The 13,882-nt window shown below is 44.1% G+C and overlaps 1 protein-coding gene across 1 annotated transcript in view; it reads left to right on the top strand.

Moving 5' to 3' along the window:
- The window catches only part of Atp6ap2 (ATPase H+ transporting accessory protein 2), a 28,473-nt gene extending 15,651 nt beyond the window's left edge, over nt 1-12,822 (top strand). The window contains exons 4-9 of the mRNA XM_051141255.1: nt 2,775-2,870; nt 3,024-3,161; nt 4,040-4,093; nt 5,443-5,592; nt 6,909-7,028; nt 11,753-12,822. Of these exons, the coding sequence (XP_050997212.1) occupies nt 2,775-2,870; nt 3,024-3,161; nt 4,040-4,093; nt 5,443-5,592; nt 6,909-7,028; nt 11,753-11,944 (750 nt within the window). The 3' untranslated portion in view covers nt 11,945-12,822. The remainder of the gene's footprint in view (nt 1-2,774; nt 2,871-3,023; nt 3,162-4,039; nt 4,094-5,442; nt 5,593-6,908; nt 7,029-11,752) is intronic.
- Nucleotides 12,823-13,882: the final 1,060 nt, after the last annotated feature.

Raw genomic sequence — 13,882 nt, 5'->3', positions numbered from 1 at the left:
CAAGAAGAAGCTGTGACACGAGCTCACTGTATTGCTGGACCTTGATTGGCTACTTCTGATTATCTTGGAAGAAAATGGGGAAGGAGATAGAAGGCCCAGAGAACAGTGCCCACACAATCTAAAGACTGGGGGAATACATTTGAATTCTACTTGGCAAGGCTTCCTTTTGTCAGCTCGCTGCTGCTGTAGTTTGAAGTGATACTGATGGAAAACTTCATGGACAAACAGGCATACCTCTCTAAAACAGTGTAGGAAAACACTTACTGTGTTCCAATCACCCAGGCTTTTTACCCTTTGAGCTTAGCAGTCTATATGATTATTATATAGACTATACACTTATTTCTTTTCCTTCCCAATCTGGTATTTAACTCATTCAATAGCTTCTCCAGGTTGATTGCTAGGGATGTATCCTTCAGTTGAAGGAGAGATAAACCTGTTTTTTAGGATCCCAAGTGTGGGATTGGAACGGTCTCATGAGAGAATAGGTGAGGTTAATCCACTAGAAGAGCAACCATCTCATGCAGGAGCTTAATTGTTACCAGCTGAAAAGACCCCGTGAACAGACTCTGGGAGGAGATATATAAATGAGCCCAGAACTCGAGGCAGGGCTTTTGGAGACTTGGGATAGTTTTGGCTGTTCATCGCTGCACTTCGAGACGCTCCTAGAGAGAACCGCATGAGGGAAGGCTTCAGGGCTCCGGCTCCTGCTGAGGTTCTGGGTTCTGGTTACTCTAGGTTCCAGCAGAAGAAATCCTGCAGATTGTGCCAGGAGAATCGTTCCTCAGAACTGATATCCTTACGGTTTTGTTATTGTGTCCATTAATCCTCATTTCCTACTGTTTTGGTTAGTTGGGTTATAAGTGATGTATGCTCGGTCACTAAGTTGTTAATAAAATATATTGGTTAAGAAAATTGAGTCTACATTCAGTCTTTAACTTTGCTGAGCCGGGTGCTGTTCCACTAGGTGAATGAGGCAGGCAAGTTAGTGTCATACGTGTTTCCACCCAAGCCTGAGGAGGCAAACAGTGCATTCACAAATGGCAGGCACTTGCAGAGGCTGGCGACAACATGCTTTTGCAAGCTTGGTTGCTTTTCCTCTTCTCTAGTTTCTTGTGACCTCATTTTAGAAGCTTGCAAAGAATTAATATGCATCTTGAGTAAGAGAAAAGCATCGTGTCTGTAGTCATAGAATGCTGGAATTGATTGGTTTCATTTGGACACTGATATTTTGTCAGTAAGGTTTCTATACGTACTTTCATTTCTGCCTGTACACAGTCGGCATTCATTTGCTGCTTACAGACAGTAACCTTTAAGTAGTAAATGGAATTACTGGAAGAAAAGTGACCAAGAAATCTCCATTAAAACAAAACCACACTGGGTACAATGTAATTCAGACACCTGGGAAGTGGAGGCAAGAGCTTCACAAGTTTTGAGGCCATGAAATGAAGCTACATAATAAATTTGATAACAGTTTGAACAACTGCTTATTTTTAAAAAGTACTATTGGTTAAAAAAAAATCTTTTGAAGCCAAGTAGTGGTAGTTTAATGCCTTTAATCCCAGCACTCTGGAGGCACAGACAGTCAGATCTCTGTGAGTTCAAGGGCAGCCTGGTCTACAGATTGAGTTCCAGGATAGCCAAGGCTACACAGAGAAACCCTGTTTTGAAAGGCCAAAAGGGAATAAAAGAAAAAAAAAAAAAAAGCAAGTTTTAGGTTGTGTTGGGTTTTTTCTTTTTTTCTTTTTTTTTGAAAGAGAGCAAAATAAAATAGGGTGGGTAGCAAGGTGGGCAAGGTATTGTATGAAAAAATATCACAAAACATTCTGGTGAATTGTATATGGCACCATAAAGAAGACTGAAAAATTATGTCATTTGCAGGGGGTAACAATGAGTAGAATAAGAAGCGGTTATGTTAAACAAGTCAAGCCAGACCTTGAAAGTCACATATTACATGTTTTCTCTCATGTAGAGACCCGAATTCAAAAAATGAAGGGACAACCAAAAAAGTAATAGAGGGACTAGGGAAGACCCTGGGGGGGGGGGGAGAGGGGGGAGTGAAGGATGGTAGAGTGGTAGAAGATGGCCTCATGTTCAAAGCACATATGGGAGCTTGGACAATATGATCACACCCATTAATATGCAGTGTTAGTATGTAACAATAATGTAAAATGCTTGTTCCTCCCGAGAGCCCTCCTGATGTAGGCTCAATTTCTTTTTTTCTTTTCTTTTTTCTTTTTTTTTTTTTTTTTTTTTCTTCAAGACAGGGTTTCTCTGTGTAGCCTTGGCTGTCCTGGACTCACTTTGTAGACCAGGCTGGCCTCAAACTCACAGCGATCCGCCTGCCTCTGCCTCCCAAGTGCTGGGATTAAAGGCGTGTGCCACCACGCCCAGCCAATTTCTTAATTATATTTTACTATGAATTTATTAACCGAGTGTACCTTACTTATAACCCGACTATAACCTAAACAAGAGGAAAAGGAGATTCAACAACACAAAAAGGAAACCTTCTGGATATCAGTTCCGAGGAAAGATTCTCCTGGCGTAGTCAGAAGGATTTCTTCTGCTGGAACCTAGAGCAACCCGAACCCGGAGCAGGAGCAGCAGCCGGAGCCCAGAGCCCCGGACTTTCGCTGGAGCAGAGCAGTTCTCTTGAAGAGCCTCTGGAAGGGGAGTGATGACCAGCCAAATCCTGGGGCTGCTTGCTACTATTATCTGGATGACTATTTTTCTACTTTGTTTCAAAATATAATTGCAGTTTTACGCTTGCATTTCAGGCGGTTCCTTTCAGTCTTGACAGTGTTGCAAATTCCATTCACTCCTTATTTTCTGAGGAAACTCCTGTGGTTTTGCAGTTGGCTCCCAGTGAGGAAGTAAGTAACAATGTTTCTATTTCAGATCTCTATAACGAAGTGTTATCTAATGATAACTTCAAAGTAATTGTGTGAAAAGGGCTGCATAGTATCTGTATGTTGGAACGAATCCATAGAAGGCAGCTAACCTAGAGATCCGGATTCTTCTTGTAGAGAGTGTATATGGTGGGGAAAGCAAACTCCGTCTTTGAAGACCTTTCAGTCACATTACGGCAGCTCCGCAATCGCCTGTTTCAAGAAAACTCTGTTCTCAGCTCACTTCCCCTCAATTCTCTGAGCAGGAATAATGAAGTAAGTGGTTCAGTTGTCGAGTGAATAGAATAAAAATGTCATGCTTAAATTCCCATTCCACACGCTACTTGAAACCTGAGCAAGACTGAAAGTTGTAGAAAAAGAAGCATTGGACACATTTTCTTCTGAAATCCGTTTGTTGTCCATGAATAAATGCCTTTTCTGAGTTGCACTCTGGTGGTACTGCTCGGACACTCTGCTTCCTACCAGTGTTCCCAGTTGTTCCAGACAGGCCTCAACCCTGTCTTCTTGGTGGCTGGTTGAGCTCTGTAGACCTGGTGACCTGATGTCGTTATTCCCTCTTCATAGCTGTAGCTAATATGGAGTTGGTTTCTGTATATACTCGGGAGGCGCAGGAGACACACCTGTTTGTTTGGTTTTGTTTTGTTTTTGTTTTTGTGGCTACAGCCTCACTATGTAGCCCTGGCTGGCCTGGAACTTAACTGTGTAGATGAGGCTGACCTCAGACTCACAGAGAGCTGCCTGTCTCTCTCTCTCTCTCTTGGGTACTGGGGTTAAAGGCATGCACCACCTTGCCTGACAGCCATCCCTTTGTCCTTTATAGCCATTGTGGGCGGCTATAAAAGTAAGTAAACTGGTCCACTGGTAGGATCGTGGTGTAGCAGGGAAGATCAATGCTCAGGCAAGGTTTCCTCAGAAGTAGAGCTGTTGAGAGGTAGCCATGGTACCAGGGTGTGACCATCACCTTTTGGATAGGGAATACTGTTTTACATGCCTTTTTCTGGTGCAGGGCCTGGAGGAAAGTAATGTAAACTTACTTGATTGCTAGTCGTAATATGTTGTACTTTACCTGACAAAGGGCGGCGCAGCTTTCTGGTGTGTTCTGTGAAGTAACGCCCCTGTTTTGGTCTCTAAAGGTTGACCTGCTCTTTCTTTCCGAACTACAAGTGTTGCATGATATTTCGAGTTTGGTGAGTAGGCTGTTGGAATGTTCAAGTTCTATTTGTTTTGGTTCCCAGAATATCTTTAAATGAAAGTGATGCCCCAGATTTATTAAACTGAGAAAATGGTGGTGGTGGTTGGTGGTGGTGGTCATGCCAAACTCTGGCTCGTGTTAGGGGCCATTCCTTTTGCATGTCTGCCTTCAGGAGAGGCCATAAATCCTCCAGGAACATAGGCCTGGGAATAAACTACCCGGGCTGTAGTTGGAATTTGCCCATCCATTCCTTGTCAGACGTGACAAAAATAGGAACAAGGAGGCCGCCATGGTGGCACACGTCTTTAATCCCAGCACTTGGGAGGCAGAGACAGGCAGATCGCTGTGAGTTTGAGGCCAGCCTGATCTACAAAGGGAGTCCAGGATAGCCAGAGCTACACAGAGCAACCCTGTCTCAGAAACGCCTCCCCCCCAAAAAAAAAAGTAGGAACAAGGACCATGCATGGTGAGGACCTATTGATATAGTCAATAAGCAGCACAGTCTCCTTGTGGGTCCCTTAATATGGGGTGTAGGGACTACTTCTCACATGGACTCTGGGGCCCACACATTGATTGATCACTTCCCCCTGGCGAGGCGGCCTTGCCAGGCCACAGAAGAAGAGGATACAGGCAGTCCAGATGAGACTTGGTAGGCTGGGGTCAGATGTTAGGAGAGGAGGGCTCCCCTTTCTGAGGACCAGGAGGGAGGGAGGGGTGAGGAGGTGATGAGGGGAGGGGGCTACAATCGGGATATAAAGTGAACAAATTATAAATAAATAAATAGATAAAACAATCGGGATGTAACGTGAACAAATAATAAATAAATAAATTAAATAGGTACAATGGTTTGGACGATTGATAGCATTAACCAGGTTGAAAAGGAAAAAAAATATCTTAACTACACAATATCTTCTAGTGAGTGCCTTATCGTCCTCATGAATAAAATAGATCATTTTAGTTGTCTGCTAGCTCTGAGGTTGTTTCCCAAACCTTTTGACCAGGGCTTGGTTCAAGGGGTTTGAAAGCTTAGTGCTGGGGGCCCAGCGAGGTGGTCTGGGAGAGTATGCAGGAGGAAGACACTGATGGTTCGTCAGTTCCTGGCATTTCAGTCCAAGCAGTTAACTGCTTCGTGCCTCGCCTCACAGCTCAGCTTTTAAAACTGAGCAATGGGATTTGTATTGAACTTATCAGAAACTCATTTAAGGACGTTCCCTTTGCTGCCATTTTCAACCGTTCCTGCGCTGCGGTGCACTGGTGTGGTTCTGTGGCAATCTAATCTGTTCAGGTGTAAAACTTGATTTGGTTGTACTTGACACCTCATTTGTTCGATTCGTTTCTTCGAAGTTGTCTCGACATAAGCATCTGGCCAAGGATCATTCTCCCGACTTGTATTCACTGGAGCTGGCCGGTTTGGATGAACTTGGGAAACGTTATGGGGAGGACTCTGAACAATTCAGAGATGCTTCTAGAATCCTTGTTGATGCTCTCCAAAAGGTAAATTGCCATGTAAGAGGGGTTGCCATGGGACCAACCATTTTAGTCTCTTGATGGAAAACTCTTTTGAGGCATGCCATTGACTGAAGTCTCTTTGTGCAAGAGTGGAGCTCTGGGCCTCACACATGCTAGTCAAGCAAGCCCTCTCCCACCAAGCCACACCCCCAGCCCAACTGACCTTCTCTTGACCTCTTTGAAGGCTCTCTAATTACTATGTCTAAGAGGAATGTAAAGATGGGGTTCAAGGTGTTAAAGTGCTTACCTAGCTTGTGTGAGGCCCTAAGTTCAATTCCCACAAGCACTAGCATAGCAACAAAACAGTGATGTGGGCTCAGAGGTGTATATTGGGCGGTGCAGTGGCATATGTCTGTAATCCCAGCACTTGGAGGTGAAGGCAGGAGGATCAAAGGTTTTAGGCCTCCCTGGACTATCTAGTAAGACTGTCTTTTTTTTTTTTTCTTCCCTGAGACAGAGTTTCTCTGTGTTAGCCTTGGCTTTCCTAGACTCACTCTGTAGACCAGGCTGGCCTCGAACTCACAGCGATCCCCCTGCCTCTGCCTCCCGAGTGCTGGGATTAAAAGCCTGCTCCACCACGCCCGGGCTAAGGCTTAACTCTTTACTGAATATTTTAACATAAGCAAACCTGGAAGGCTCTATTTGTATTAATATGCATTAATATTGGGTAATTTGTAAGTATTGTAAAGCTGCAAATAATTTTAACAAATATGCATTTGGCCAGACACAAATGATCAGTATATAAGGCAGTGTGTGTGTTAATTTGCTAACTTATCCATTCTACTGCATATATTGGAACAATACCTTGTGTGTGCGATTTAGATCCATAATTCTTGTCGTTAGTTCCTCATTAATATAGTAGAACGATCATCCCCACAGCAGTTCAATACTGTTAAGTGGTGCATATACTCTAGAGAGGATCTGGAGCGTGTGCACGCTGTGCATCCATTGTATGCACATGCTATGCCATTTCATTTAAGAGGATATAGTTCAGATCTGTAGGAAGTTGTACAACAGTTCGCTGTGGATAGCAAAAGAGTTTTATAATACTTTTTGTTTGTTTGTCTTTTGTTTTTTTGAGACACGGTTTCTCTGTGTTAGCCTTGGCTGTCCTGGACTCACTTTGTAGACCAGGCTGGCCTCGAACTCACAGAGATCCGCCTGCCTCTGCCTCCTGGGAGTAAAGGCATGTGTCACCACTGCCCAGCAGTTTTTAAAAAACTTTTGTTAAGCAAACATACAAAAGTAAACAAACTGTCTCTACTTTGCCATTAATCATAATGTTAATAAGTGACTTTCAGTTTGCAGATGACATGTACAGTCTCTATGGCGGGAATGCAGTGGTAGAGTTAGTAACTGTCAAATCATTCGACACATCCCTTGTGAGGAAGTCAAGGACCATCCTTGAGTCAAAACAAGAGGTGAGTGTGTGTTCAGATCCTCCTGCTTGAAAACTTTGACTACTCTAATGAATAAAACTTTGGGCTGCTGACAAGATGGCTCAGTGGGTAAAGATACTTGCTGCCACACCTGACGACCTGAGTTCGAGTCTCAGGACCCACATGGTAGAAGGAGACAGAGGAATTCCTGGAAGTTGTCCTCTGACCTCCACGTCCACATACATGCGCAAAATAAATGAAATGTCATTTAAAAATTAGAAATCCTGAAGGTGAGTATGGTGGTGTAGGCCTATAATCTTAGCACTTGGGAGGTAAAGTCAGGAGGCTCAGGAATTCAAGGCCATGCTTGACTACATAATGAGTTTGACATCAGCCTGGGTTGACCTGTCTTTTTTTTTTTTTTTTTCCAAGACAGGGTTTCTCTGTGTTGCCTTGACTGTCCTAGACTCACTTTGTAGACCAGGCTGGCCTCGAACTCACAGCGATCCGCCTGCCTCTGCCTCCCAAGTGCTGGGATTCAAGGCGTGTGCCGCCACGCCCGGCTCAAGGGCTGATCTGTCTTAATATGTCCCCCTGCCTCCTCCTGGTGGCGAGGAGGGGACCAGAAAAACAAGTCCTGCTAAATGGTGCACACCTTAGGGAGGCAGAGGCAGGCAGATCTCTGAGTTCGAGGCTAGCCTGGTCTCCAAAGTGAGTCCAGAGAAACCCTGTCTCAAAAACAAAAAAACAAACAAACAAACAAACAAAAACCCAGAAAAACGAAAGGATGAAAGTCTGTATTACCTATAGGCGACATGAATGAGCAGTTAGTAAACAGGTTTCCTGTCCGTCCAAGGTTGTGCTTTTGCCAGTGACACTGGGTTCCTTGGGCTTGACCTCGGGTAACATGAAAGTCTGAGCTGGGAGGAAAGAGTGGCCTATCAGTGCTGGCCCAGTGATTAATGTTAAGGCACCGTCAGAAGTTCATGGGAGGGATGACTGTGCTTCTCTCAGCCTATGCACTCTGCTTTTCTAGAGAAAAGTTTTTCTTTTGTGCCCGAGTCCCCCAGTTTCTGGGATCCTCCTCATACACCGCTTTATCATTTTGATTTAGTTCATCAGTATTTCAATATGGGTCCTGTTTTGACTGAAAATCGAATGACCCTTTCGGCAGTCGAATGACCCTTTCACAGGGGTGGCCTGAGATCGTCGAAAGCCACGGGTGTCCTCCATGCTCAGGCTTGAGGAGGAGTGTGGGAGTTGGAGGGAAAGGGCTATAGCCAGGATTGATTTAAGCCGCTCTAGGGATGACTGGCTGGAGATGGTTGTCTGCCAGATGGGACTGACATAGAAGGGTGTCTGCCTAAGACTGCATTTCAGTCAGGTATGAAGGCACACACCTGGAATTCAAATACTCAGACAGCTGAGGCAGGAGGATTGGTGTGAGTTCAAGGCCAGGTTGGGTTACATAGCAAGACTGTGAGGTTTTGTTGATGTTGCTGTTGTTTTGTTTTAAAGCCAAAAAGCTAAGGCCTCAACTCTTGTCTTCCTCCTCCTCAGTCTCCACTATTAAACCTCTAGAAGTGTTGGATAAAAGATAGAGTTTCGAGCCGGGTGGTGGTGGCGCACGCCTTTAATCCCAGTACTCCGGAGGCAGCGGCAGGCAGATCGCTGTGAGTTCGAGGCCAGCCTGGGCAACAAAGCAAGTCCAGGACAGTCAAGGATACACAGAGAACCCCTGTCTCGAAAAACAAAAACAAAAATTAAAAAAAAAAAAATAGAGTTTCAGATGCGTAGCTTGGCTCTCAAATAGGGGTTTCTACAAAGTAGAGGAAGGACCCATAGTTAGCAGGCTGCCAGTGGAGGGCACCAAGAGGCATTAGCTCTCTGAGATTGAAACTAACACTTCCTTATAAAGTTAGGGAGCCAGAGAGGGCTGCACACTCAGTAAAAGGGAATAGCGATAGTTTGCCTACCAGCAAAAGGAAACAGAGACACTCCATGGTCCTATTTGTGCCAGGGGTAGGGCTATTCCCAGGGCACTGTTAACCACAGGGCTCTCTTGTATGGCTTTGAGGCTTAACTTTATATTACCTAGAAAGCCTCCAGCAAGAAGTTAATTTAAAACCCACTCCCACACTGATGGCAGCTCTCTGGTGCCCGGCTGAGTAAATGTACCACCTCTGCTAGTTCATGCGCTCAGTGCACAGTGCCGAGGGGACCCCCACAGCTAGGCCCCCAAATACAAACTCAAAAAGTATAAAACATGGGCAGGGCTAGTTGACCATTGTCTTCCCTATGGCTAAAGCAACAAACATCAAAATTAAACCCCAAGAGCATCAAACACCATACAGGCATAACCCATAAAATACCATTTAGAACTGATTGTAAGAGTGTGTGTGTTTTGGGTGGGAGACGTTGCTGGGAAGATCATTTCAGTCTGACCAGGCACCTGCCATCAGCACCCATCACTCCCCTGCATTCATGGTACCTTAACTGTGTGCTGCTCTCTCCTACTTCGGAGGACAAGAACCTTCTTCTAAGTAGGTGATGGTCGCAGATTAGGTTGTAGTGAGGACTCAACAATTCCGTGCAATACATACACACTCAAAACGCATGTGAAAAGGAACTGACCTAGCCATGTCCAGAAATCCAAGGAAGCGCTGCTTATGGATGTGAAATGCTTTGTGTCCACGTTGAGCTCCCCGCAGGAGAATGCACACATCTGTGGGCCCATCGGCTCCTTTTCTGTCTTCCAGTTGAAATCTTAAGTTACTTTAAGCAGTGGTAAGAGTTTAAGGCATGAGGGTACACATCTGTAATCCCAGAATTCTGCAGGTGGAGGCAGGAGGATCATAAAAACCATGCCAGCCAGGGCTAGATAGCAAGTCAGCCATCTCAATAAATCCTCCCCCCGTCCCGCCCCCCCCCCCCCCAAAAAGACGGCATGTGTGGAACACTTACCAAGTGTCTACAGGCCCTAGATGTGTTCCTTAGCACAGGAAACTAAAAATAAAGACAGCAGCAGCAACTTAAAGGCCTATCACTGAGTATGTACTGCATGCTAAATGCTGGGGCTATAGGAACTCTGCCAGAGACACCTTGCCCTCATGTCTCCCGCCTTGCCTCTCTGCACTCCAGCTGGCCCTTCCCACTTCATCCGTTGTACTATCATCAGTTATCTTTGCTTTTTTGTTTTGAGACAGTCTCGCTATGTAGCCTTGGCTATCCTGGAGTTCCCTGTGTAGACCAGGCTGTCCTGGAACTCACAGATATTGGCTTGTCTCTGCCTTCTGAATCCTAGGATTATAGGCATGTGCCACTGCCACTGGCACACCAGGCAAATCTCATCGTGTCACTTACTTCCTGCCTGAAATTGGCCAGTGGTGTCTCAGTGCTCATAGGTTCAAGTCCAGATGCTCCATAGCTTCCCTAGTCCCAGCCTCCTCTCCTACCATTGTCCTGCTTTTGAAATTTTCTAGCCACAGTGATTGATGTGTCCCAAACGATGTCTCGCCCAGAATAAATTCAGCTTTTCAGACAGTATAGGCAAGGGGTTGATTGATGCGCACACACACACACCCAAGGTCTGCCATGTATACCGCTTCAGTGTGGGAAAATACAGTTGAGACATCATGTTTTCCACTTTAAGTACACCATACTGGATCGTTTGAGAGAATGCTTGTTCTTAGCATCCCTCATCCCTCTGCCCTCTCCTGTGCACAGGGGAATTTTTCTCTTGAGTTTGCCCCCTTTTTTAAAAGAATGGTGCTAGAGATGGAACCAGTCCTTAGACATTGTAGGCAAGCCTCTACCACTGGGCCACCCCCTTACCCAGCTAGCCTCAGTGTTCTGTGAATCGCTTCCTTCCTTCCTTCCTTTATAGTTTGACTGTATATGCATTTTTTTTTTTTTTTTTTTTTGGACAGGGCCTCTCTATATAGTCTTGACTGACCTAGAACTCAGTATTGTAGACCAGGCTAGCCTCAAACTCACAAAGATCCTCCTGCTTCTGCCTCCTGAGTGCTGGGATTAAAGGTGCCCATTACTGTGCCCAGCCTATTTTACCTTAAACAGCGTTTCATTTTTACCAAGGTTTGAAGTCTGTGCAAATGGAACCACACTGCACGCATGTTTTGATGTTCTTTGTTCAGTGTTGTTCTTAAAAAATATCACTGGAAGCTGGGTAGCAGTGGCGCACACCTTTAATCTCAGCACTCGGGAGGCAGAGGCAGGCGGATCTCTGTGAGTTCAAGGCCAGCCTGGTCTACAAAACGAGTCTAGGACAGCCAAGGCTACACAGAGAAGCCCTGTCTTGAAAAACTCAAAATACATACATACATACATACGTACATACATACATACATACATACAAACATACCATTGGAGCTGAATCATACCGCTCTGTGCCCTTCTGTCTGAACATGCAACAATTGCCTATTGTGTTGAAAACACGTTGCACATGTCTCTTGGTCCAAACAGAGCCGTTTTTGTTTGGGGCTAGGCTTACTGGGTCACAGGCTCCGCAAACCTTCAGTTGCACTGCCTACCACTGAATCTTCTTACAAAGTTGGACTTGGTTCTTTTAGCAACAGTGCCAGTGTCTTCTCCAAGAAGGAGCCCATTTCTGGCTCCTGCACAAGTAGATAAGTAGCTTTTACTCCACTTAGGAAGTCCTAAGTGTCTGTTAGGCAGCAAATCATAGACATGATATCAGAATAAGGTTTTAATCTTAAAGTTCTCTCCTCTTCCTTTCTTCATTGTAGACCTCCCAAACTCCCTATAACCTTGCATACAAGTATAGTCTGGAGTATGCGGTGGTTTTCAACTTGATCCTGTGGATTATGATCGGCTTGGCCTTGGCTGTGATTATCACCTCTTACAACATTTGGAATATGGACCCAGGATATGATAGCATCATTTATAGGATGACAAACCAGAAGATTCGAATGGATTGAGGTTTCCTTATGTTAGACTTAGACAACAGATTTGGTGATTGGCTCTTTTGGTAAAGTATATCTTTCGATGTGGTTTAAAGTAGACAGTATACTTTAAATTTATTTTTTAAAAAAAATCCATAGATTTTGTTCTCTATTTTGTGTGTGCCTGTGGTTTCTTTAGAGTGATTTATAGTATTGACAAATTATATTGTGATATAGATTCCATAATATGCTCAAATATTGTTGACATAGCCGTATAATAATGTAATTTCATTCCATTTAATACATTTGGAAATATGCACTGAAGGAAATGTAACCCACTTAGAATAGTGTGTTAGTCCTGTTGGAGAGTGCACTGGGTTTCTGAGAGAAGCTTTCCATGCTTGAGTTCCTTGTGCAGGCTAGCTAAATCCTAGGAACCATCTGTAAATGTCTTAATCTGATGTAAATATCTCTGAGACAGGAGGAAAGACTTTCACTAAGAGCAGCCCAAAAATATTGAATATGCTTATACAATCGCTCAGTTCTGGAAGTGTATGTGATTGGCAGGCTAGCTGTTTTTAGTCTCTTCTGCAAGTTTGATGATCTGTGTGGTTTAGTAGAAACATTAAAAAATATTTAAAAAATACTCTGTTGATTTTAGAAGAGACTAGCTTTGTGGAGTGTAGATGCTTGTAATTAGATATATAAAAACAAACCTGTGGGGGCTATCTTGAAGCATGAATATAGGATATTTTTATTCCCCTAACCTTCCCCCTGTGAAGTTACCCTGGTTTGTGTGTATGTGGTACAGCTTGAATTTGTAGACTCTTATGTGGAAGTGGATGGTTGCTACCGTTCATGTGGAAATGGACCAATATCTATATAGAGTGACAAATAAAGGTAATGATTCCAAATCTGTGCCATTGCAATTCTAATTTTTATTATAAAACCCTAATTAAATAGGCTGTTATTTCACCAGGACTGGCTGTTTTATTATATAAAGGGCTCATACTGTTTTCCCCATTGCCTGTTCTCATGGCCTCCTGAGACTTGGTACCAATGTAAGGGAGATGTTTGAGTTGCCATTCCTGTTACTGAACTTATGCAGCATACATGACAGACTCACACTTGCCTTTGTAGGAAAGCTTTAAATGTCCCTGTAGCATTTGAAAAGATGAACAAGCACTTGGTTAGAAAATAAAGGGCTTTCTAAGGTGAAGAATTGTGGTCGCAATATTCTTTTTTTTTTTTTTAAGATTTCTTTATTTTATTTACTGCATATGAGTGCTTTATCTGCAGAAGAGGGTACCAGATCACATTATAGATGGTTTTGAGCCACCATGTGGTTGCTGGGAATTGAACTCAGGACTTCTGGAAGAGCAGGTAGCGCTCTTAACCACTGAGCCATCTCTTCAGCCTGGTCACAATATTCTTAAAACACATGTATTTGAAATTTTAATTTCATGTTTGTATTATATAGCACCTGCCCATGAACCAGAAACCTTCCTTAGTTTAGTTGTAGCTGAGTCTGTCTCCTTTGAAACAATTATCAGCTCAGTTCTAGGCAACATCGAACATGGCAGCTTAGAAAAGACACAGGATAGCTGGGCATGGTGGCGCATGCCTTGAATCCCAGCACTCAGGAGGCAGAGGCAGGCGGATCGCTGTGAGTTTGAGGCCAGCCTGGTCTACAAAGCAAGTCCAGGACAGCCTAAGGCTACACAGAGAGACCATGTCTTGAAAAACCAAAAGAAAAAGAAAAGGGGGGCCGGGCATAGTGGCACATGCCTTTAACCCCAGCACTCAGGAGACAGAGGCAGGCAGATCGCTGTGAGTTCGAGGCTAGCCTGGTCTACAAAGCGAGTCCAAGACAGGCAAGGCTAATATAGAGAGACCCTGTCTTGAAAAAAAAAAAAAGAAAAAGAAAAGGGACAGTATTTTTTGTTGTTGTTGTGTTTTGAGACTACACAAGTG

Source organism: Acomys russatus, chromosome X (assembly GCF_903995435.1).
Source record: "Acomys russatus chromosome X, mAcoRus1.1, whole genome shotgun sequence".
NCBI lineage: Eukaryota > Metazoa > Chordata > Mammalia > Rodentia > Muridae > Acomys > Acomys russatus.
The sequence above is the reverse complement of the archived record's forward strand: the minus strand, read 5'-3'. Positions and strand labels throughout refer to the sequence as shown.